We start from the raw sequence: 23,328 nt of genomic DNA on the forward strand, positions 1-23,328 counted from the left end.
CCCCATAATGACAAAGTCGAAATGTGTTGTGAGAATTTTTTTACAAAGTAATTAAAAATGAAAAGCTAAAATGTCTTGCATCAATAAATATTCAACCCCCTGAGTCAATACTTTGCTGAAGCACCTTTGGCAGCGATTACAGCTTTGAGTCTTCTTGGGTGTGTCTGTATCAGCTTTGCGCATCTGGATTTGGGATTTTTCTCCCATTCTTCCTTGCAGATTTGTTCAAGCTCTATCAATCAAGTTGAATGGGGAGCGTCGGTGAACAGCAATCTTCAAGTCTTTCCACAGATTCTTAATGGGATTCAAGTCTGGGCTTGAGCTGGGCCACTGAAGGACTTTCACACTCTTGTTCTGAAGCCATTCCAGTGTTGCTACGGCTGTATGCTTTGGGGTCATTGGCCTGTTCGAACATCAATCTTTGCCGCAGTTTCAAGTCTTTTGCACTCTGAAGAAGGTTCTCCTCAAGGATTTACCTGCATTTGGTTCCATTCATTGTTCCCTCTATCCTTACAAGTCTTCCAGTCCCAGCTGCTGTAAAGCATCCCCATAACATGATACGGCCACCACCCAGCTTTATGGTAGGAAGGTGGTATATGAGTGATGAGTTGTGCTCGGTTTCCACCAGACGTAGCACTTTGCATTCAGGCCAAAGAGTTCTATTTTCGTCTCATCATACCACAGAATCTTTTGCTTTATGGTTTATGCTCTCAGAGTTTTTCTCATGCCTTTTTGCAAACTCCATGCACACTGTCCAGTGCCTTTTTCTGAGGAGTGGCTTCCACATGGCCATTCTCCCATAAAGCTTCGATTTGTGAAGTGCTGCAGAGACTATTTTTCTTCTGGCAGGTTCTCCCCTCTCAGCTAAGGAACTCTGTAGTTCTGTCAGAGTGGTCATTGAATTCTTGGTCACCTCTCTGACCAAGGTCCTTGTCCAATTGCTCGGTTTGGTGGGACGGTCAGCTCTAGGAAGAGTTTGGGTAGTTCATACCCTCACCATATCTCTCCGAAAGGACTGTCTGGAACACCCCCCCGCTCCCCCCCATCCCATGTACTTTCTCAACAATCCCCTTGAAGAAGTCCTTTCTTTCAAGCTTTTGGATCTCTCTATCTGTCACGATCTTTCCTGGGAGAGCCACGTCTCCAAAGACAGCTTTTCAAGTCTCACCTTATACCCATTGAGCCTTATGGTGTTGGCTTAGCAGTTAGGGTGGTGGCCGCTGAATTAACACCAGGGGGTTGACTCAGCCTGTTATCCTTCTGAGGTCAGTGAAATGAGCACCATTGTACTGGTAATTGGGGTACTGCATCACCAGCAAAGCCATACCCCTAACCAATGATGCAACCAGCAGCCAAAAAGGCCACACACGATGGGAACCTTATACTCCACGTCACCATGTGACTTCCTGAATTGACTCTTCTTCCTCCTTCCTCTTTTGCCGATCGACCACCTTCCTTCTACTTTTGCCGACCCACATTCACCATCCACCTTCAGGATTTTTTTCTTCCACCTTTCCTTTATCTAATCTTACCTAATCTTTATCAAAAAATAAATAAAGGAAAGGTCTCTTAAAATGTTTCAACTTCCTCTTTAACACGTGTGGTTCTCGGTATTGTGTCATAATTCAGGACTCGTCTTCTTCTTCAAAAGCCTGTTTTCAATTCGACCTTTCCTTCATCCCTTGTCTAAAACGTCCCACTGTTACAACGTTTCTTTTCTCTATTCTCTTAATTCACCTTTATTGCATCCCTCACATAATGTCTTTAATCGCATCTCTGACTTAAAAAATTAAAACACAGTTTGCAATCCATGTTCGTGTTTCATGAATCGTCTTTTTGTTTCCAACTTAAGTGCCAATTTTTTTTCAACCCCACCTTAAATCTACCTCCTCCTAACTCCTCACATGTTCTACACTCTCCTTACCCATCCAATCTTGCCCCTCATCCTACCTCTGCTCTTAGCACCTCTTCACTCTATTCTGCTTCAGTATCAGCTCCTCCTCTGGTGCCCCAAAGTGTGTGGTGTTCTAAAATCTGTGGGCTCCATTCTAACCTAACAGATATCTCACTCTCTCAATCAGTACACTCCTCATCATATTAAACATGCTCTTTCTTTCATCTCATCACACTTCCCCCTCTTCCCAACCCCTCAAATCTTGTACCTCCCCCTGCTCGCTCCCTTCTTCACCATCCCACCACCAAGTCTCATCCCTCCCCTCTCCCATCGCCCTCCTGCCCCTTGGCCGTGCCTGCTCTCGTAGTCTCCCCTCCCTCTCACAGCTTCCCTCTCAACCCTCCCTCTCAAAGCAACCTTCACACTCTTCCCCCTCCAAGCTTCCCTCTCACCTTTCTCAAAAACTCCCCCCCCCCTCACCCTTCTGCTTCAACTCTCCCCTCTCACCCTTCTCCCTCCAATCTCCCCGCTCATATTCGCCCTTTTCAAAGTTGCCCACCCCTCCCCTCCACAAAGCTGCCTCCTTACCCCACCCCTATCTTAAATCTAATCCCTCCACCTCCTCCATTCTTCAACTTCCCTCTGCTCCCTCTCTTATTACTCCACACTGTGACTCATCCCATCACCGCCGAGCCTTTTCTCCTCCACATCCGGCCCTCTCCTCTTGCTCTTCTGCAATCTCCCACAGTCGATCAACAACTCTCGTGACCCCCCCTTCCTCCCTCATCCTACCCTCCCCCTTCCCTGCACCCAAAGCCTCCTCCCCTCCCACTTCCTTAACAGTGTGGACCTCAAACATCCGGGGCCTTCACTCAAACTTGACAGATCTTTCCATACAGGTTGTCACTGACAAACCAGACATAATCTGCCTAACAGAAACTTTCATTCTTCAAGACGTCTCTGACTCCCTCATATCTCTCCCTGGTTACTCCCTCCTCTGGTATGACAGACGTGAACCTCGTCTGGGTGGAGAAGTTGCTCTCTTCATCAATAACTCTATTCCTCACTCTCCATGCACTGGCCTCACTTCTCCACACTCTCAGGAATACCTTTGTCTACGGGTTTCCCTCCACTCCCATCTCATGTTTATATGTGTGTTGTACCATCCACCAAACAGTGATGACTCCATTTACACCTCGCTTGCCGAAAACATGAACCAAATTCTATCCTTTCGTCCCAACTCTCTTTTTCTCATATGTGGTGACTTCATTTGTCATCATGCCAGTTGGCTGGATGTTTGTACCTCCCTCACCTGTAATGGCACTTCAGCAAAAGACTTCTGCGACTCATTGGGACTGACTCAATCGGTCAACTTCCCGATCCGGATCTCAACCAACAGTACTCCATCTCTTCTGGATCTGATTTTGACAAATTTCCCTGAAAATATCTCCTGTTCTTACTCCACTCCAGTCTGTTCATCTGACCACATTCTTGTCAAAGCAGACATCTCTCTGGCTGTTATTGGAGAATCACCTCAGTGCCATTGAGTCAAGCATTTCACTCAAGCTGACTGACAGGGTCTTCAAGCAGCCATCAAACTTCTGGACTGGTCTCCCTTCTCCACTTTCTCCAACATAAAGTCATCCTGGGAATTCTTTCAAAGAAATCAGGGGAGGCGCAAAATGTTCCCTTTATGTGGGACAGTTTCTCTGTATGCAACTTTAACACAGGAACTGAAAATTCGTTTCTTGGCTTCCACTGGACAAAATTGGCTACAAATATTCAAAAGTAACTCCTTTGTATGTGGAGGTAATATGTTCAAAATTTCAGCAACGTCTATTTCCACATTCTGGTGTTTTTAACGAAAACCCTCAAAATTCATGTTCATGTCTGTCAGTCTGTCCGTCCATTCGTCCGCCTAAAATGTGTTGACGCTCATATCTCAAAGGCTAGACATTGAAACTAGCTGAAACTTGGAATATACATCGGCCAATACATCCAATCAATAGCTTTCAAAACAAATTCCACCTAAGTGTCATAGTTTTTCATTTTTTTGCTCATTAACTATTAGCTTGAGTACTGTTCTGTTGTGCAGTACAAGTACGTAACGGCGGTGTTGTTCAAAGCAGAGACCCCTGCAGCAATCAAGGGAAGTGCGAAGTGCCCCTCTCTTTATTTGGAAAGTTTTCTATGTGTGCAACTTTAACACAGTGACTGAAAATTCCCACGGAGGCAGTTTCCCCCCAAAATAGGCATTTGCTTTCTTCTCTGAAACGTCACACACAATTTTAATGAAACTTGACCACAACCTTCATCTCCCGTGATCTATCAAAGTTTGTTCATGCCATTAAAAGAAAAAATCGGTGTCTTAGGGTTGCACACGGGGGTGACTCCCCCCCCCATCAAAATATGTATTTTGTATTTCGTCTCATTTCAGAAATTACACACAAATTTTGATGAAATTTGAGAACAACCTTCATCACCCATGATCAAGCAGAGTTTGTTCACGCTATTTAAAAAAATCAGGGTCAAGTTGGGTTTATGGGAGGGGGGGGGTTCCCCCCTAAAATAGGTATTTGCTGTAACATTGGTTTCTTGGTACATTTTGTTGATTCCGTCCCACAGTGACTTCCTCCTCAGTATCATTATTCGACCCCGTGAGCGCCCAGGGGTATTGCCCCTGCTTTTGCTCAGAAAGGCGAACCCCAAAAAGTTTGACGGAGAATAAGTTCGACTCCTGTAGTAAAATAGTCAAATGTGAGGGCTCATAACTTATGAACTATTCGATGAAAGTTCGTGAAATTTTGAATATTAATAGAGGGACGCTTGTTGAAACTTCGCAGTTACCCAGAGCCACATAATTCGGGCCACAGCAAAAATTAGGGACTCTGTAAAAGTGGACTTTGGGAAAAATATCGCTTTTTCAGGTGCTCTAAGTCTTGAAGAAAACTGGCTGAAACATGGAATACCATATGTAATACAGAGAAACTGTTCCATTCTGGATGTTGTGATATATTCCAAGCTTTCTCTGCGTCTCCTGCTGGTGCTCTTACTGGGATACTGTATTATACTGGCTGGCTAACTTTGCATGATTTTGCTTTAATATTGTAATTTTGTAAAAGCATGATCTGTTGAGTGTTCCGTTAGCAAGCAGCTTCATATCCCTTGCAAAGCAGCTTGCTTGATTTTAAGTGCTCAATAATGCATTCCAACGGAATGGAGTGCTCGGCACCGCTTAACAACATGGCGGTCCCCAAAATGTAAACAATGTTATCGTGGTACTCCAATAAATGCTGTCTGGGCCGTTATTTTTAGTTTTAATTGATCCTCTTGTGACAACTTTACCAAACGAATTTACTGTGTTAGCAGCGGCTACAGAGTACGAGGAAGAGGGAAAGAAAGATAAATGAGGAGTCAGGAGGAGCCCCTGCCAAGCTTATCTATGGGCCCTACCATTGTGCGCATTTTGGGAAGGGGGTGGAGGGGTTTAGTATTTTTGTAGATCTTGAAGAATTAGTTGAAAAGAGGAAATAACAATAAAAGTATGAAATGTACATTTCAACAAATACACCCATGTGGGAGTGACTGTCATCTCTGCGAGAAACAAGCATGAGTTCCTGTTACTAGGGTGTAGTGTTCTCGGGTCAGGAGGGATATTTGGCCAACTTTGAAGTCACGTAACGCGAAAACGAAAGCGAATATCGAAAATCCTGCCTGGCCAAATCTAGATATTGTCCCATAGATTCATATGCCACAATCAAATTCAAGATAACTTAAGAAATGTAGGAGGAGATAGATTTGGAAAATCGTCATTTTGCAACTACATGAAGCAGTTTTCACAAAATTCAAAGTCACATGACGTGTACGTATTCGAAGATATCGGTATTCTTTCGAATGGACATGAAAGACAAGGTCAGCTGCTATGCAATGACACCATTCACTAACTTTTACCATCCCCCGTAGAGAATATATATAGCCTCCTGAAGGTAGGGCAGTTTTTGCAAACTTTGAAGTCACGTGACGCGAAAACGAAAGCGAAATTCGAAAATCCGTCCTGAGCAAATTTAGATGTTGTCCCATACATTCATATGCCACAATCAAATTCAAGTTCGCTTGAGAAATGTAGGAGGAGATAGATTTTGAAAATCGTCCTTTTCGCATTTTTTGCCAACTTTTAAGTCACGTGACACGAAAGCGAATATCGAAAATCCGGCCCGACCAAATTTAGATATTGTCCCACAGATTCATATGCTACAATCAAATTCAAGATCGCTTGAGAAATGGCGGAGGAGATAGAATTTGAAAATCGTCATTTTCGCAACAGCAAAGGCCTCGTGACCTTGACCTTGACCTTCGGTGACCTTGAAAATCATACCATCGTGTACGTCTCATCGACCTCTATCAGGATCACTCATGACCAGATCTCCCGCTTTAACTTCATTGTGAACGGACGGACGGATCGAAGGACATTGACACCCATATTATTAGGTCATGCTCGAAGAGATGACCTAATAATATTACGAGTAAACATAACATTGGTTGGAGTCTCGTTTTGAATCCGACGACGGTGGCCATTTTTACTCACATAACGAGGCACCGCTCTTAATCACTTGCCAAGCGACGAGGCGAGCGGCTTTTTAAAGCAGTTGATATGGAACAGCTGGTTTGGAAAGTGATAGCAAGCTGCTTGCTAATGGTACACACCCCTGGGCTGCCTAATTGTGCACCAGGTGCAGTGACATGAGGAAATGACAGAGGCAGAGCCGGTGGACCTTGCAAATGACCTTTCAATGCCTGATTTTCCTCACAGTAAATATAGTAGTACAGATCAATTGCATCTGCGGGTTCCCTCGACGTACTGAGCTTTGGCACTTGTGTTTATTTCTGTTAATTTCCGCTTTTAAATTAAATCTTTCGACCTGCACTGCTTATCCAAGTGTACCTAGTAATGCTGTAAGATAACCGTGCAACATTGCTGTGCTCACATTGTAATTGGCTATTAGCTTGAGTTCTATTGTTGTGCAGTACAAGTATACAACGGCAGTGCTGTTAGAAGCAGAGACTCCAGCAGCAATCAAGGGAAGCGTGAGGCACCCTCCCTTTATATGAAATGGTTTCTCAATATGCCACTTTAACACAGGGACTGAAAATTCGTTTCTTGGCTTCTACTGGACGAAATCGGCTGCAAATTTCAGAAGTAAATCCTTTGTAAGTCAAGGTAATACATTCCAAATTTCAGCAACGTCCATTTCCACATTCTTAAGTTTTTAACAAAAATCCTCAAAATCAACGTTGGCTTCTGTGTATCAGTCTGTCTGTCCACCCAAAATGTGTTGGCACTCGTATCTCAAAGGCTATTCTTGGGAAAAATGCTCGGGTCATACAAAAAGCACCTTGAAAGGATATGTGCCGTGTGGCAAACTATAGAAAAGAAGGGAGATTGCATAGCTTGAAGAAAATGTCAAACATTAGAAAAGAAGAGACATTCCATGGCTTCTGGAAAATGCCAGACTTTTCCAGAATGAACTTTTATAGAACAAGTAATGTTCTAGAAAAGTGCATATGATGGGGTGCCATACATATATAGGTTAAAACTCGTCAGGAAGTTAAAAAAAAAATTCTTTTCTTTTCTTTTCGTGTTCCTTGAAAACGAAAATACACAACATAATATGCATGTGTGTGATAATTTAGTTAAAAATTGACACACCTTTATATGAACTTTTCGAGAATATTACTTGGTTCTCATGAGACCACAAGGGAAGTACAGCATGCACATGAGATTTTTTGAATGTGCTTTATTTTTTATCATCTGGCATTTTCCACAAGCCATGAAATGTCCCTTCTTTTCTATCGTTTGCCACGTGGCACATGCCAAAAAGGAGCCTTTTCTATGCCCGTGGTATTTTACCCAAGAATATATCTCTCTCTTTCTCTTTCTCTTTCTCTTTCTCTTTCTCTTTCTCTTTCTCTTTCTCTTTCTCTTTCTCTTTCTCTTTCTCTTTCTCTTTCTCTTTCTCTCTCTCTCCCCCCCTCTCCCCCCTCTCCCCCTCTTTTCTCCCATCTCATCTTCAGTTAGGCCTGGTGTTGGCTTAATGGTGAGAATGGTGGGTTTGGGATCCTAGTGTCCCAAGTTCAAATCCTGCTTGGCTGTTGAATTAATACCAGGTGGAGTTGACTCTGCCTGTCATCCTTCCGAGGTTGGCAAAATGAGTGCCAGCTTTCCTGTTTCGTGTGTCGGAGTGGCGACCTGTCCAAGATTATCTCCAATAACTAAGGAGACTGCTTCGGCAGCACCAATGCTCTGCACAGAGTATGGTCCCAATTTGTTAGGTCCCTGCACAGTCCAGGAGCAGTTGGGTACGACAGGAAAGGATGGGTACCGAAACTGGAGGGTTTGGGATACACGATTTGGAAGGAAACACGGAATTGAGACATTCGGTCTTCTCACAAGCAAAAACGGCTGTGGTGCTTTTTGAAGACGGGGAGGGGATGGAAGGGGAGCATACACCAGACACAAACTTAACAAGGTGCCACTAAGTTTTAGAGGAGGGAGACAAGTTTGAAAGTTCATTCTTGATGTTGGACAGATATTGTTTTCTGGCTCTCCTGAGACTGGACATACACACTTGTTGCAGACTTTTTGAAATGATCTGAGATTGCTTCTGGTTGGATTTGCCTTACAGGAAAAGAAGGCAAGTTGTTTCAGAGCAACTGCCTCACCACAGGATTCAGCGTACCATGGGTGGGAAGAAGGGTAGGATACTTGAAGACTACATGGGAGGAATCTTTGCATGTGAGAGAGCAAGTTTCTGTGGAAGAATTCCCAGGCTGAGTTAACATCAGGATCAGTCGATTTGGGAGACCAGTCTTGAAGAGAGATGGCTACTTGTAGTCCCTTCTTCTTTTGTGTGTTCCAATCATCAGTCATTCAAGATGTAAACCCAGTGGATCTCAACCATTCTCACTTGGGCCTGCTGTATAAGCTGTGCAAGGGTGTTCCACCCTCCGACCAACTGGTGGATGGGACACTCTTCCACCAAGTGTTCTGCAATTTTGGGCTCTCCACAATCACAGCTCCACAATGTCAGCCAGGTTCCAGGTATACATGCAAGCCTTAAAGTGTACACTGCCTGCATGTTGTCTGTTCAGGCAGCTCCACTCCTTTCTTGGAAGTCTGCAGCCAACTGGAGCAGTGGAAATGGGCAGCAGATCCTGCAGACTGCCTTCAGATTGCCGCCTTTTCCACTTTTGGAGGAGATACACCGCTGTTGATAGGGAAGGGGATCCATGTTGAACCATCAACAATTACAGAGATGGAGCGGTCGGAGAGAGCTCGACGTGAGAGAGAAGAGTGAAGGTGGAAAGCTGAAGAGGGAAGCTTGGATATCAGACCCGATGCCAAACTCTGTCAAAGGCTTTTGAGATATCAAGGCCTGCAACAAAAAATTCCCCAAAGTCTCGCAAAGAAGAGGCCCAGAAATTCGTAATGTAAGAAAGGATATCACCTGTAGATCTTGCCTTGCGAAAGCCATATTGGTGGTCGGATAGAAGACTGAGATTCAAGATGCTTGAGAAAATGGGAATTGAGAAGGCATTCAAAGATTTTGGAAACGATACAAGTCAGAGCAATGGGACGGTAGTTAGAAGCTTTTGAACGATCACCCGTCTTTAAAATAGGCTGTACTCAGGCATTTTTTCAGGTAAGAGGAAAAGTTTGGGTTTTTAAACAAAATCGAAACAAACGAGCAAGCACCGGTGCAAGTTATGAAGCACATTCCTTCAAGACACGGGGAGGAATGCCATCCTGCCTGTAAGCCTTGCTTATGTCCAGAGAGAGGAGTACATTTTTTTGACTGCTTGAAAAGAGATTATCGGGAGGGACATAGGATTGGTGAGGGGACCATCAGAGGAAGATGGAATGTTGTCATCCAGTGTGGAGTTAGACAAAAGAGAACCAAAAAGAGTTGTTTTATCGGTCGGAGAGACAGCGAAAGTATCATCGGAATGGAAAAGCGAAGGAAAGGTAGAGTGACAGAAGTTGTTGGAGATACTTTTGGCTCAGGACCAGAAAGATCTATTAGTGGAAGAAGATGAGAGGTTGTCACATTTTTTTTTTTGGGATAAACGAATGCTTTGCTTCACGAATAACATGATTGCAATGATTTCTGGTGGATATGAAAGCTGAATGCGAGTCGGAGGAAGAAGAATTTTTCCATGTCCGATATGCGGCATCCCTTGCACGAATGGTTGCAGAGCAGGAATTATTGAACCATGAATTGGTAGGAGAGATAGATTTGAAAGAGAAGGGGATATAAGCCTCCATTTCTGCAATAACCTCAGCTATACGTTCAGCAGAGAGAGGCATACCCCGAGGAGAGGCAGTAGTCTTTCCAGGGAAAGTCAGAAAAGAAGTTTCATAAACCAGTCCAGTCAGTATTATTGAAATGCCAACACTGGCGTTTCGTCGGAGCAGTCGGATGAGAAGAAGTGGTGGTAAGTAAAGTGATGTTCACAAGATTGTGGTCAGAAAAACCAATTGGAGGTGAAATTGTGTAGTTGTAATGCAAAGGATTGGAGGTGAAGAATAAATCCAAAGTATTGGTAGTGTGTTCATGAAGATCTGGGATATGGGTAGGGTGGGTGATAATTTGTTCCAAATCATTAAGAATAGAAAAATGTAAGAGATTCCACTCCCCCAACATCCGTGTAGGAAGTTTTCAGCCACTTCCTATGGTGTCCATTGAAATCTCTGAAATAGAGAAATTCTGCTTGAGGGTGTCTGGATGTCATGGCCTCATGGCAAGAGTTAAGATGGTCAAAGAAAGCTAGAAAGTTTGTAGAATTTGTAGAGCAGTAAGTGAAACAGAAAAAATAGTGATGGTCGGGAGACAAATCTTAAGCCAGAAGACATCAAAGTTTGGAGATTCGAGATCCACAAGGCGTACAGCAGGCATGCCGATGTTGGAGTAGACACAGACTCCTCCTTTGAAGCAGAATCGTGAATGAAGGTTGTCCTTCGAAATGTTGTCAGAATTAACATGAACGTCATGTGATAATTGAGTCTCTGAGAGGAGCTTGCGAGATGGTGTTCAACAGAGGAAAGATTCGAAGAAAGACCACGGATGTTGGTGAAATGAATTGAAAAAGAGTCACGTTGGTTCAAAATGCAAGGGTCTTGGGGAGTGATCGAGGAAGTGCCGGCCAGATTTGCACGTGTGGAGTGTAGAGGGCTCCCGTCTGGCTCGGCGGGACACGCACGCGAGGTCGGTGCAAGGACCGCACGAGGCAGGTGACACCCGCTCAGGAAGAGGAAGGCTGTCACGTTCGTGAGCCTGCGTGGGGAAAGTTGCTACAAGCGAAGCGCCATTCTGCCTGCGTGTGCACGTGGATGGTGGAGGCGCCTTCCTCCTGGGCTCGACAAGAGACGGCGCCATTTTGCTTGTAAGTACACGTGCCGGACGAAGCTCCCCAACACCAGATCGACGAGGGCCATCCCTTGTCCAGGCTGAGTACCAGTGTATTTTAAAAGAGGGGAGGGGTATTTTCGTTTGTCACCCTTTGTCTGTGTTTGTGTCTGTGTGTGCAAGGCCTCGGTTATAGAAATTGTTTGTTATATTCGTTACATTTCATCTACATTATTCTCCTGATAAATAATTGTTTCATTTAATGAATTCCCTTTTAAAGAAACTGGATTTCGTGTATTTGTAGTGGGGTTTGCGGATCAAACCCCTCGTGGGGTTGACCCAGTATTTGGGTGAGGTGCTCCGTCTGGATTCCTTAAGGGTCCATTTATGGGGAATTGTTTCACATGTGGGAGAAATGGGCACATGCAGTGATACTGTCAGAACCCACCCATACACAGACCTCCGAGCAGGCCTCACAGCCCGGAGAGAGGAGGACCTCCCAATGGATCACAGGATCCGGAGAAGTGGCCACTGCCTAGGGTGGGCCCGGCAGCTGCTGTGGGTTGTCTGGGAAACTAGAGCAGGCCGAACATACGGGGCTATGCTTGGCTGGCAAGTGTGTGGAGAAGCGCCCTTCTTTTGTGAAGATCGTGAATTGTGGAAGAATTGGCATTTGTAATTTGAGGGTTAAATGCAAAATTGAGGGGGAATTTCGTGAGGCTATGGTGGACCAGTGACACCATTATAAACCCGAATGTATTAGACCAGAGCGATGGAGGCTGTGATAAAATTGATAGGTTAGTAGGACACAGCCTTCAACTGGCTATGGTGGAGATGGCTCCAATATTGGGGTGCGGGGTTGTGAGGATGGAGTTGGGTGGTCTGGAGGTCAATTTGGTGTATGGGTGGCCGACGTGTGTGACCATTGTCTCCTGGGACTGAGTTTCCTGGTGGAACACGACTGCCAACTAGACCTTGGGTGGGGCTATATGTGGTTGGGTACTGAGAGGCTGCAGTTGGTCAGACTGGGGATGATGAGGAGGTGCAGGGGATGTGGGTGCAGGTGTCACGCACTGTAACCGTGCCTCCCAGGTCTGAGGCCTTGGTAATGGCGTTGTTGGCAGCAGGTGCTCATCACATTGGTCAGCTGGGGCTAGTGGAGCTATGGCCCTCACAGTGGGCCGAAGGACTGATGGTGGGTCACACTCTGGTGGACACTCGTGGGCCTATGTTGGCCATCCGTGTGCTTAACGTGTCTGATAGCCCTCGCACAGTAAGGAACAAAGCTGTCGTCGCCAAGTGTAGTGGAGTAGAAGAGGTCACCAAAGGACACGGATCCACATATTTGCCAGCGCACCTGGAGGAAAAGGGGGTGTGTCCAAAACTTACCTCACCCTGGAAGGGCCCTGGAGTGGTGCTTCGACAAGTGACTGATGTGGTTTTCAAGATTCAGATGGGCCTGCATACACTTCCATATATAGTCCATGAGGATAGATTGACTCACTATCAGGGTCAGGAGACTCCTGCGTGGATCAGAAAGGTGTGACAAAAGTTAGAAGGGGTGGGTGACACTTTTAGACCTGACCAACCTGCGACGACTTCCACTTAGGGTAAGGTGCCTTGATGCTTACTGTTGCAAGGGTTCAGTTTTGCTTGAAATTGAGACATGCTTAATTGGATGGCGAGCGAGCGAAAGTGACTCGATGGTCGGTAAAGGGATTGGTTTTGAAACCAAAATTGTCTGTGGAATTGATGTCTGTTATGTGTAATGAATTGAATTGTTTCAAGAATGAATGCCATTTATAACATGTAGGCAGGCCATGGCAATATCGGAACATTATCACTATTTTTGCATTGCATTGTTTGAGAATTGAATGACAATAAGGGAGGAGAGATGAGATGTTGCACTGTGTGGGTGGGGATGATATGTGGGACTTCAGGAATAGATCAAGCTCTGGAAGAGTGGTGACTGCCCCCCCCACCCCAAGGTAATTTGTCCCTGACAGCCTGTGTTGTCTGGAAATGGAGACCCGTTGGATGGGGAGGTCTGGTTTGGCGACCAGTGGTCGAGAGACCCCTGTTAGTATAAAACTAATATACAGCAAAGGAGCTGTTTAGCTGTCAGGGACCAAATAGTTTAAGGGGGGGGGCAAAGAAGTCGTAAGTCGAGCGACTTGGTTTTGGACAGCAGGTACCACAACTGCAAGAGCCCCCATCATTTTTGTTGTCTGGTACCTCCCCTCTGCTCAGTTGAGGATCACCCATGTGTGTAACAACATTTAAGCCATGGTCTTGCAATGTTGGAATGAATGATTGATATTGGGTTTACGTATGAATGGGTGAGGAAGTTTCACTAAATCCATGTCACTAACCTGTCCCGGAGAGGCAGGGCTCGTGGAAATTTGGATAGGCAAATTAGGATAGCTCCGCAGGTCACATTGGGTATTGTGGCACACACTGATGAACGCAGTCTTGAGAAGGGGTACAGAAGTACAGACGCTACAGTGCAGACATACAGACGTACAGAAGCACTTTAGAAGTGTAGATGTTAAAGTAAAAAAAAATTGGTTCAGGTTTTGTCTATTATAGTAGGTTTTTGTGTGTGTTTTCTGACATTTTCTACCCGCCCCGGGAGTTAGGAGCGAGGAACCAAGAGTTTTGCAAATATTTAGGATGTGTTTCAGGGGTGTAAAAGCGTTAAGGGGAATAGGTAATTTAGCTACGGCTCGCTTCCCACAGCCCCTTCTAATTTATTTCATAAGCTAATTAGATGTGAATCGGTAAGTGGTAAGGCCGGAATGGTAATGCCTGCATTGAACCTTGCAGGAGCTACAGTTCCGGGGAGGGGGCTGTGTTATGATTATGGGGGTAGATCAACGTATTTAATAGTACAGATAGGATTGTATAGTGTGGCATGGTCCGTGGATGGGTAGAAGCAACTCGATGTAAATAAGTCAGGGAATCTGTTAGATTCAGTGTTACATGTCACCACACGAGGGGTTGTGCGGTGTAAATTTACTTCGGGAGTTAAAATAAGTTCCCCTGTACGTGATTACCCTCTGTGATTTTTTTCCCTATGTTTTTATATTTTACACTAGGCCTAAAGAAGGAGAAGTCCCGCCTTCCCGGGTTTGGAGGCGAGAAGGACACGCCCCGGGGTGAAGGACAGGGAGGGTGATAAATAAGAGGAGGATCGAAGGTGCAGTGTGCTTCGCGAGGGGGCTTTGGAGACAGCAGATTGGGCAGGGCAGATTGCATGTCTGGAGCGATCAAGCAGAGCAGATTGAGCAGAGCCAATCAAGGAGGTGCCGGCCACATTTGTGCATGTAGAGTGTGGAGGGCTTCCGTCTGGTTTGGCGGGACATGCACGCGAGGTCGGTGCGAGGACCGCACGAGGCAGGTGACACCCGCTCAGGAAGAGGAAGGCTGGCATGTTCATGAGCCTGCGTGAGGAAAGCTGGGACAAGTGAAGCGCCATTCTGCATGTGTGTGCACGTGGATGGTGGAGGCGCTTTCCTCCTGGGCTCGCCAAGAGATGGCGCCATTTTGCTTTCAAGTTCACGTGCTGGGCGAAGCTCCCCAACACCAGATCGATGAGGGCCAGCCCTTGGCCAGGCTGAATACCAGTGTATTTTAAAAAGGGGGTTTATTTTCGTTTGTCACCCTTTGTCTGTGCTTCTGTCTGTGTGTGTGTGAGGCCTCGATCAGAGTAGTTGTTTATTATATTCGTTACATTTCATCTTCATTATTGTCCTTATAAATATTTGTGTTTCAATGAATGTATTCCCTTTTAAAGAAACCGCGTTTTGTGAATTTGTCGTGGGGTTCGCTGATCAAACCCCCTCTTGCTGTCCATCCTCAGTAATCCTCCTTCTGTTCCATATTCCGAGTACTCCTTCTCTGTCCGCTATTATGCTCACTGGGCTCTGTTGTCTCTCCCCAAACAGTGGCATTGCTTTCCGCCATACCCTTCGAGCGCACACTGAAATCCATGTCAATGAGCACGTCCACCTCCTCGGAATACAGACCACTCGACTGTCCCAGGAGGTTGGTCGGAGTTAACCGCCTGGCTACCACAAATTTAGGTCGTGGGATTCAAACACCCCCAGCACTCCTGCGACAACTACATTCTGGAGCGGGATTCGAACCCGGCCACCCCCACGACAATACAGTATATATGTGTATATATATATATATATATATATATATATATATATATATATATATATATATATATATATATATATATATATATATATATATATATATATATATATTGTTACGGAAATGGCCCTTCATATGCTGCTAAATATCGGATTAGCTCAGATCCCCCATTAAATGCATGTTTAGCTCGGTTGTTTAGTAAAATAGACGTTACATGTGTGTCGGGAGATGTAAGAGGCTGTTTATTGTTTGTGCGGTGGTGTGGATCGGGAGCTCCCTCTTCTTCCTTCCCCATCCCGGACGAGGCCCCGCCCAGTCGGCTGAGAGGGTGTGGCAAAAAAGAGAAAGTGAAACTGAGGGGAGGAGTTTGTCAGCTTCGAAAAGGGGGAGGAGCGAGTGGCTTCGAGCGAGCGAAAGGAGACCTCGTAAAAGAAAAAGGGTTCAGTTTGGGGAAACAGTCGGTCTCGAGGCATGCTCAGGTTTCGAAGCAAGCGAACGAAGGAGGGACAATGTTCAATCTGCCGGGAGAGACGTTGAACCTGAGCGCGCCGAGTCTGCATTTTTGGTATTAGAGGCTGCCTGCATGTCAAATCTGCCTTTTTGGGCAGTAGGAGAGGCGGGCTGCACGTCGAGTCGGCGATCGACTCTTATGAGGAGGTGATTCTGCCGTGATAGAAACGGCAGTTGGCTTTGAGAGGCGAGCATAGAAAAGGAAAGAAAAGGTGATTCTGCAGAGAAAGAAACTGAGAGGATGGAGTTGAGAAGTCGGGCTTCGAGGCGGGAAGACAAGAGAGGAAACGCCGGAGCCTCTGACGGTCCTTAATCACCTCACGGCTCGACACGTTTGCCGATCCGCTTGCCGGAGCCCTGCACCTCGATCTGGGCCTTGTCTGGTGCACAGGCCAGGCCTGGATTTGTATGCTGGACCTTGAGAGAAATCAGCTGAGGCCCATCGTCAATCTGACAGTCTTGTGCCGTCGACCTTACGCGGGGTCAGAGAGCGCGTAGACCGCGTGCAGTGCGGAGAAGGAAGGCGAGCGCCGTCTCGCCACGCGGCGTGTTTGAGTTCGAGCTGGGGCTCGAATCTGTGGATATCCGCTTGTTACGAGCGACATTCGTGCTTTTTGACACTTTCCTCTCGTCCATGAAGCATCCACAAGTACTCTGTCTTGTCTGCATGCATGCTGTCTGTCTGTCTTGTCTGCACGTTGTGTAAGGCATATCTCGGTAGCGACCCCCTCAAAACCTGTAATCCATAGTTCCCTAGTTAAGAACGTGTTAAAGTTTGTTAAAAAATAACATTGTCGTGAATGGTTTGCTTGTGTCGTATTCCCCAATGTTACCCAATAACTCTGGTTTGTTCGTATGAAGTTGCCGCTCTGGATTAATTTGTGTCGCGTCGAGGAACGATCCGTTCGATTGGCATATAAAACCAAAATGGTTACAGACTGGCAGAAAATGCTCAGCATCTGACAAAACCAGTCTGTAACCGGGGTTCTATTTCCCCAACTGGTAAGGTTTAGGATTACGTTGGTATCGCGATTGAAGACGTGTGACCCGAGGCCTGTGCTGAGCCAGCCGGCGTTATAAACCCCGGAGACTGTGGTGGTGAGGGTGGTGCCAAGCGTCGGGTGAGAATCCCACCACCCCGGGTCCGCAACAATATATATATATATATATATATATATATATATATATATATATATATATATATATATATATATATATATATATATATATATATATATGTATATATATATATATATATGTATATATATATATATATGTATGTATATATATGTATGTATATATGTATATATATATATATATATATATATATATATATATATATATATATTTTTTTTTTTGTGTGTGCATAAATGATAATGATTGTAGTTCGTGATTTTATATGATGATTGTGCTTTATAGAATTTCTTTCTTTGGATGTGATATGAGATGGTAGTACACACAAGTGTGCAATTTCTGAAATTCGTTTTTCCCAAAATATCAGATCAAATGAAAATGTATTCACACCAGATGGGTCTTATGTTGTTTTTATTTATTTGTTTATTTACTTGTTTATGTGCTTATTGACTTGAGTTGAAATATTAAGGTGAATTGTTTTCGAAAAAAGAAAAGAAAGGAACATTCGGATTAGAATAAGGAGCCGCCTCTCTTAACTCAAAGGTACTAACTGGCACATTACCCGTAGGGTGATTGCGTCAGCCCACCACCCCCCACAGTGACACACACACACACACACACAGTTACATTTTTACTGTGAGTAAACTCGCACATGCAATTATGACAACTTGTCAACAAAAAAGGCTCAACCTCTCCTTCAAACTCTGTCCCATCTTTGCCCCCCCACCTCCCCACCCAACCCCAAGTCCTCATCCTTGCCCTCCCAGCCCTAAGGCCGGAAGGCATCAATCCCCTCCCAACACTCAAGCCTTCAAACCCCCCATTCCCCCACTCCCACCAAAAGTCTCAACTCCCCCTCCCCATTCCAAAGTTGTCCCATCTTTACTCTAACCCTCCTCTCGCTCATGAAAGCATACGGGCGTTCCCACGTCAAACCAACAGAATCTGTGACGTTTTCTGCTCCGATATAATGCTATCACAGTTTTCATGGAAACCTGCCGACACAGTGGCCTGGTCAACTCACAATTTGAGAAAATAGTCGGAAATTATAGCAAACCTGCATCACCTTAAGGCCCTGTCACACCTTAACGATTTAGCCAGCGTATGCCTGACGTATGAAAAATTTGGCTAAAACGCTCGCATACGTCGATTACGTTATGGGTAAGTTTGTATACGTTAAGAGCACGCTGGCATACGTCGTAGTTTGCCGAGCTGTTTGACAAATTTTCCATGCTTGAAATTTTTCGACGTATGCCAGCGTATGACTCGCATGTTCCGCATAATGCTGGCCATAAGTTGTAGGCACGTTACGCGATCGTTGACACACGTCGACACACGTTACTTGTAAGTTACTCATAAGTCGAAACACGTCGAGGTAATGTTTAGCGTACCCAAAACTTATTTCTAACCTATGAGTAACGTGTTGTAGGCACGTTACGCGATTGTTGACACGTCGACACACGTTACTTGTACTTTACTCATAAGTTGAAACACGTCAAGGTAATGGTTAGCGTCAGTGTTCCAGACTCCCTGTTTTTTTTTTTGTTGTTTTTTTTTTCCTTCGGTATGACGGTGATGTTGACACTTCAATTTCTAGTACGGTTAAAATATAATATAATTAAGAGGCTGCTGCTCAACGATTTAAATCATAACCGTATTAGAAATCGAAGTGTCAACATCAGCGTCATACCGAAGAAAAAAAAAAAAAAACAGGGAGTCTGAAACACTGACGCAAACCATTACCTCGACGTGTTTCGACTTATGAGTAACATACAAGTAATGTGTGTCGACGTGTGTCAACGATCGCGTAACATGCCTACAACTTATGGCCAGCGTATGCGGAACGTGTGTCATACGCCGAATACATCGAGAAATTTTCAACAAGCTGAAAATTTCTCGACGTATGCCAGCGTACTACGACGTATGCCAGCGTGCTCTTAACGTGTACAAAACTTACCCATAACGTATTCGACGTGTGCCAGTTTGGTTCGGCAAATTTTTCATACGCTGGCTAAAACATCAAGGTGTGACAGCGGCTTCACACTTCGATGTCTTGTGCGGTTATAATTTGAATCGTCGAGCCGCAGCCTATTAATAGCCTACGCCACGTGATCGTCGGCGATACGCTGCCGCGCTATGCAGAAGTTAGACTATCGTTGGGCATAGGTTGTGAACGCTGACAACACGCTCAGCATTCGTTGGTATAAGTTATCTATATGTGATTGAAACGTTCTGTGTACGTTACTAATACGTTATGCATACGTCCAACACGTTATTATACACCCAAAACTTAAAAAAACATCAATAGTTCAGCGTACGCCAGCATTTTACATACATTTTGATACCTTGCCATACGCTGGCTAAAACGTCAAGGTGTGACAGCCCCTTTAGTAGTAAAAGTGCTACTTCAGAGAAAAGGTCATTCTAAAGGGTTCCTAAATTGGTGGCCAAAGTATACAAATTGTGGTTGGAGTTGGGCGAACGGTCCAACCAATCGGTGGAACTTGCACGCATGGCTCCTTTTATCGTGCAGATTAATTGCACTCCATAATCTTGTAAATCTCTACATTTCTGATTTTTCTTATATTTAACCTCTTCCTTTGTCACCTACAGTCTTTGCAGTGACCTGACATTGCTGCTAATCTCCACGATGATGTTAACCTTGACCTGGAAGAGGATTTGCATGCCTTTTTTTATATGCATCACATTGAACACAATGGGAAATCTGTTGTTCCTGAGCAGCGTGTCCTGTGTGGTTGCTATGGCAACTGAGCGTTACGTCGCAATATGCCACCCTATGCGTTACCATGCAGGTCTCTGTGGCCCACAAATGGCAAGACTGGTCCTTTCTTTCATATGGTTGGCTTGCATTTCCTTCCCTACTTTTTTAAATCTCATGTTGGCAGTCAAGAGAAGAGAGGTGAAACAGCTCATTGTTTGTGATGTACAGAATTTGGAGAACCTTGATCAATTTTACACCTCAATCAAGAATATCCTCTTTCAGTGCTTCTTTGTGTTCAGTGCACTCGCAGTAACTTTTACTTACATCCAGCTCACATGGATTTCAAGAAGAGCTTCAAACAATTCTGGTGCATCAACGAGGTAAATTCAAAGCAGGATGCTTGATTATTGTGCTTGCATTCTGCAAGCAGCGAAATAAATCAGGTAAATCGAAAATGATTGACTTATAATGAGCACTTTATTTACCAATTTCACAGGGATAGTAATTTGATTGTAAAAAGGTCAAATGTTCTAAAATTAAACGATTATTTACATTGTTATGCTGTTTCAGGAAACAGAGCTGGGGTTTGATTCGAAGTCGAAACCAAACATGTTGGAACTTACAAACTGAAGTTGAAAACAAAGAGTGATTGTTAAATTATTGTAGCATTACATGTCGTTAACAACAGATTTTGCAGATGATGTGGTCATTGACGAGTCTATAGACATCCTTACTTATGCACTCCAGGATTTCAACCACTACTCATCCACTCTAGGACCTCAAGTCAGGTGAACAAAACTAAAATCCAGTGCTTGAATCAAGGTTATCTCTCCCCCTCAATTGACATGAATGAAGATTGCTGTTAATACAATCAAGAGAGTTTGAGTGTCTTGGCTCTTGCACATCTTCCTCAAGAAGTTCAATGCCAGTATTCTAAAGGGCAACTTTACTTATCAAAGCATGTGATAGTCATATTCTTGTAGCATTATACATCGTTAACAGAGCCAATTTGGTGAAGTTAGTGTCTTTTCTTTTTGATACATTGTTTGAATATAGATTGGTAGCAATTGTGTTATCGGCTGCTGTTGAGATAACGATTCGATGTCTGATCTAACAATCATTTTGTATGCTTTCAATGCATGATGTAATGAAGAAGGCAGGCCTTACTAGGTACAACATACCTTACTAGGTATGTTGCTACGAAGCATAAATTGACCATCCTGTGCTGGAGGCTGTTAGAACGCAACAAATTCAATTTGGAATCGTTCTCTCTCTTGCAGCATATGATGCGATCGTTACTAATCAAAATCTTGATCTTTTCTACCCCCATTAATTCACCCCAAACCCATCTCCTTCAAATTCCCTGTTTTCCTTTCTGAAAATCTCTGTGGTACCACTTGTGCACCCCACCCCATCCCTCTCCCTTCCACAGATCTCCTATTGTCTCTGTTCCCTACTGTTTTTTGCTTCCCTCTCCGGTCCCTCTTGTCTCCTGCCTTGTTGTATGTTCTGTGTGTTAGCTCTTACATGAGCCTCGACTGCATACAAAAAAAAATCTCAGTTCAATCAATGTATCAAAATGGAAAGATACTAACTTAACAAGATAACTCAAATTTGCTCTGTTGTTGATAACAACGTTCAATGTGGGAACAGTGACAAGAATAGGACAATCACTGTTTGTTTCAACTTCATTTTATAAGTTCCAGTTCCACCTATTAAATTCGACTTGGAATCAAAAACTCCGTCTTTTAGCGTTGTCCAGCAACTCAGTAGAATGAAAACAACAGTTTTATTTGATAACATTTGACATATTCACATGAAAAATGACTATACCAGGGAAATTGTTAAATCTTCCACAAACTTTGATGATGTATTCAACAACAACAACAAAAAAGATCTCATTCTGATCATTCATTCTTGATTTACGCAATTTCCTTAGCTGCTTGCAGAATGCGAGTAAAATCCACTTCATCACTTATGTAAAGCTTTTTCACAATCCACTTCATCAAATATTTCTTACGTCTGCACGTAGATTTCATGCCAGTATCTACTTGCAGTCTGCAAGCATCCCCCTCTGGTAGCATATATGGCTCTTTCTTCCCACTCACTCACTCATTCAGTCACACAAATGTTTTGTACTTTCTCGGTGGGATAGAGAGCTGGAATTTGGCATACTAATGCAACTTTTAAAGCCACAATTTCAGAGAAAATCAAAACTTTCCGTAAACAAAAATATCTGAAAACAAAATTTGGCCGGAGCAGCCTCACTCCCACTCACTTCGACTATTATTCATATTCATATACTGTGGTACGCAACAAGGGAAAATATGGATGGTTTACAGTGTTATTAACTAGTCAACATTCTAGTAATGTAGTAAATATAGGATGCACCCCAGTATCTGCATTTGGTCTGCAAGCATTGTGTATGTGTGTGTCATTGGTTGTTTTCTTCATATTTGAGTTTCAGAAGGTGGAACATAGTCCTCCCAAGGCTCAAAGTATGGACCTTCATTTCATTGAAGGATCATGATTCATGTGCTCAGTTGTGAAGGTGTGTTGTTCGAAGAGTTTTATTCTTAGGGCTGTTTTCAGGATTGTCACCGAGCCCCAGAATCCCTCCAACTCTAGTTCAATTGTGGTAATGTTCCCAGGGATGTTTTGTTGGATATTTGTGAGTGTGATGGAAAAGAACTCAATTTCCACAAGTTGGATCAGCAAACAAACGGAGAATCTTTAATTTCCTATATACGGAGGAAGAACATTGAAGGATTCACTGAAACATTCGAATGGACTCCACTGAAACAAAAGCCCGAAAAGATTCCTCTTGTACACAATTTGACATTCCAAAGAATGGGAGGGTGAGAAGCATGAGGCAAAATAACTCAAAACTGCAATACGTGTCCACTTTGGGTGGGAGGGAGAGAATGACACAATCATGGCAAAAGTTTGCAGTGTTATCAACGAGGTCACCCTGTTTCTATGCAGCGAGAAAGACCTTCATAGTAAGATATTCCGTTTTATCAATATGTAGGTCAAAAGACTTAGGAAAAGGGAAACATTACTGGTAGCCAATTTGACTGAAGTAAAAAAATTACATTTATAAAGTACCAGCAACAATTATAATTGAGAGTACATGAATATAATTATTTTTCTTCCACATAAGGTTCTTCTTTATCATTCCCATTGGTATGAATTTAACGCTCTTCAGCTTCCAAGATATTTTGACTTCAATTTTGAGATCTTGATATTTGGTCATTTTCTTTATTTCTGTGTTATTCAGACCAAAATCACTGGGAACTGAAACCTCAATTATATATCAATGCTTTATTACAGCGCGGCGACATCGCGCTGTTATATAATTGGCTATTCTGTCCTGTGTCTTCTGTCACATCTTCTGTCACACTTATTGGCTATTCTGTCCTGTATCTTCTGTCACGTCTTCTGTCACACTTATGACCGCGTACGTCCCTTTGATCTGAGGGCTATAAATAGAAATTAGT

General features: G+C 43.9%; 2 protein-coding genes across 2 annotated transcripts in view; both read left to right on the forward strand.

Moving 5' to 3' along the window:
• LOC147019214 (ubiquitin carboxyl-terminal hydrolase 2-like) overlaps nucleotides 1–23,328 on the forward strand; it is a 359,775-nt gene that overhangs the window by 66,266 nt on the left and 270,181 nt on the right. The window lies entirely within an intron of this gene.
• The window catches only part of LOC147019215 (olfactory receptor 4F3/4F16/4F29-like), an 81,437-nt gene that overhangs the window by 52,074 nt on the left and 6,035 nt on the right, over nucleotides 1–23,328 (forward strand). Inside the window, exon 3 of the mRNA XM_085900060.1 lies at nucleotides 19,720–20,208. Within this exon, the coding sequence (XP_085756186.1) occupies nucleotides 19,720–20,208 (489 nt within the window). The remainder of the gene's footprint in view (nucleotides 1–19,719; nucleotides 20,209–23,328) is intronic.

This window comes from Eptatretus burgeri, chromosome 10 (assembly GCF_056783735.1).
Source record: "Eptatretus burgeri isolate ZD-2024b chromosome 10, Ebu_testis_v1, whole genome shotgun sequence".
Taxonomy (NCBI): domain Eukaryota; kingdom Metazoa; phylum Chordata; class Myxini; order Myxiniformes; family Myxinidae; genus Eptatretus; species Eptatretus burgeri.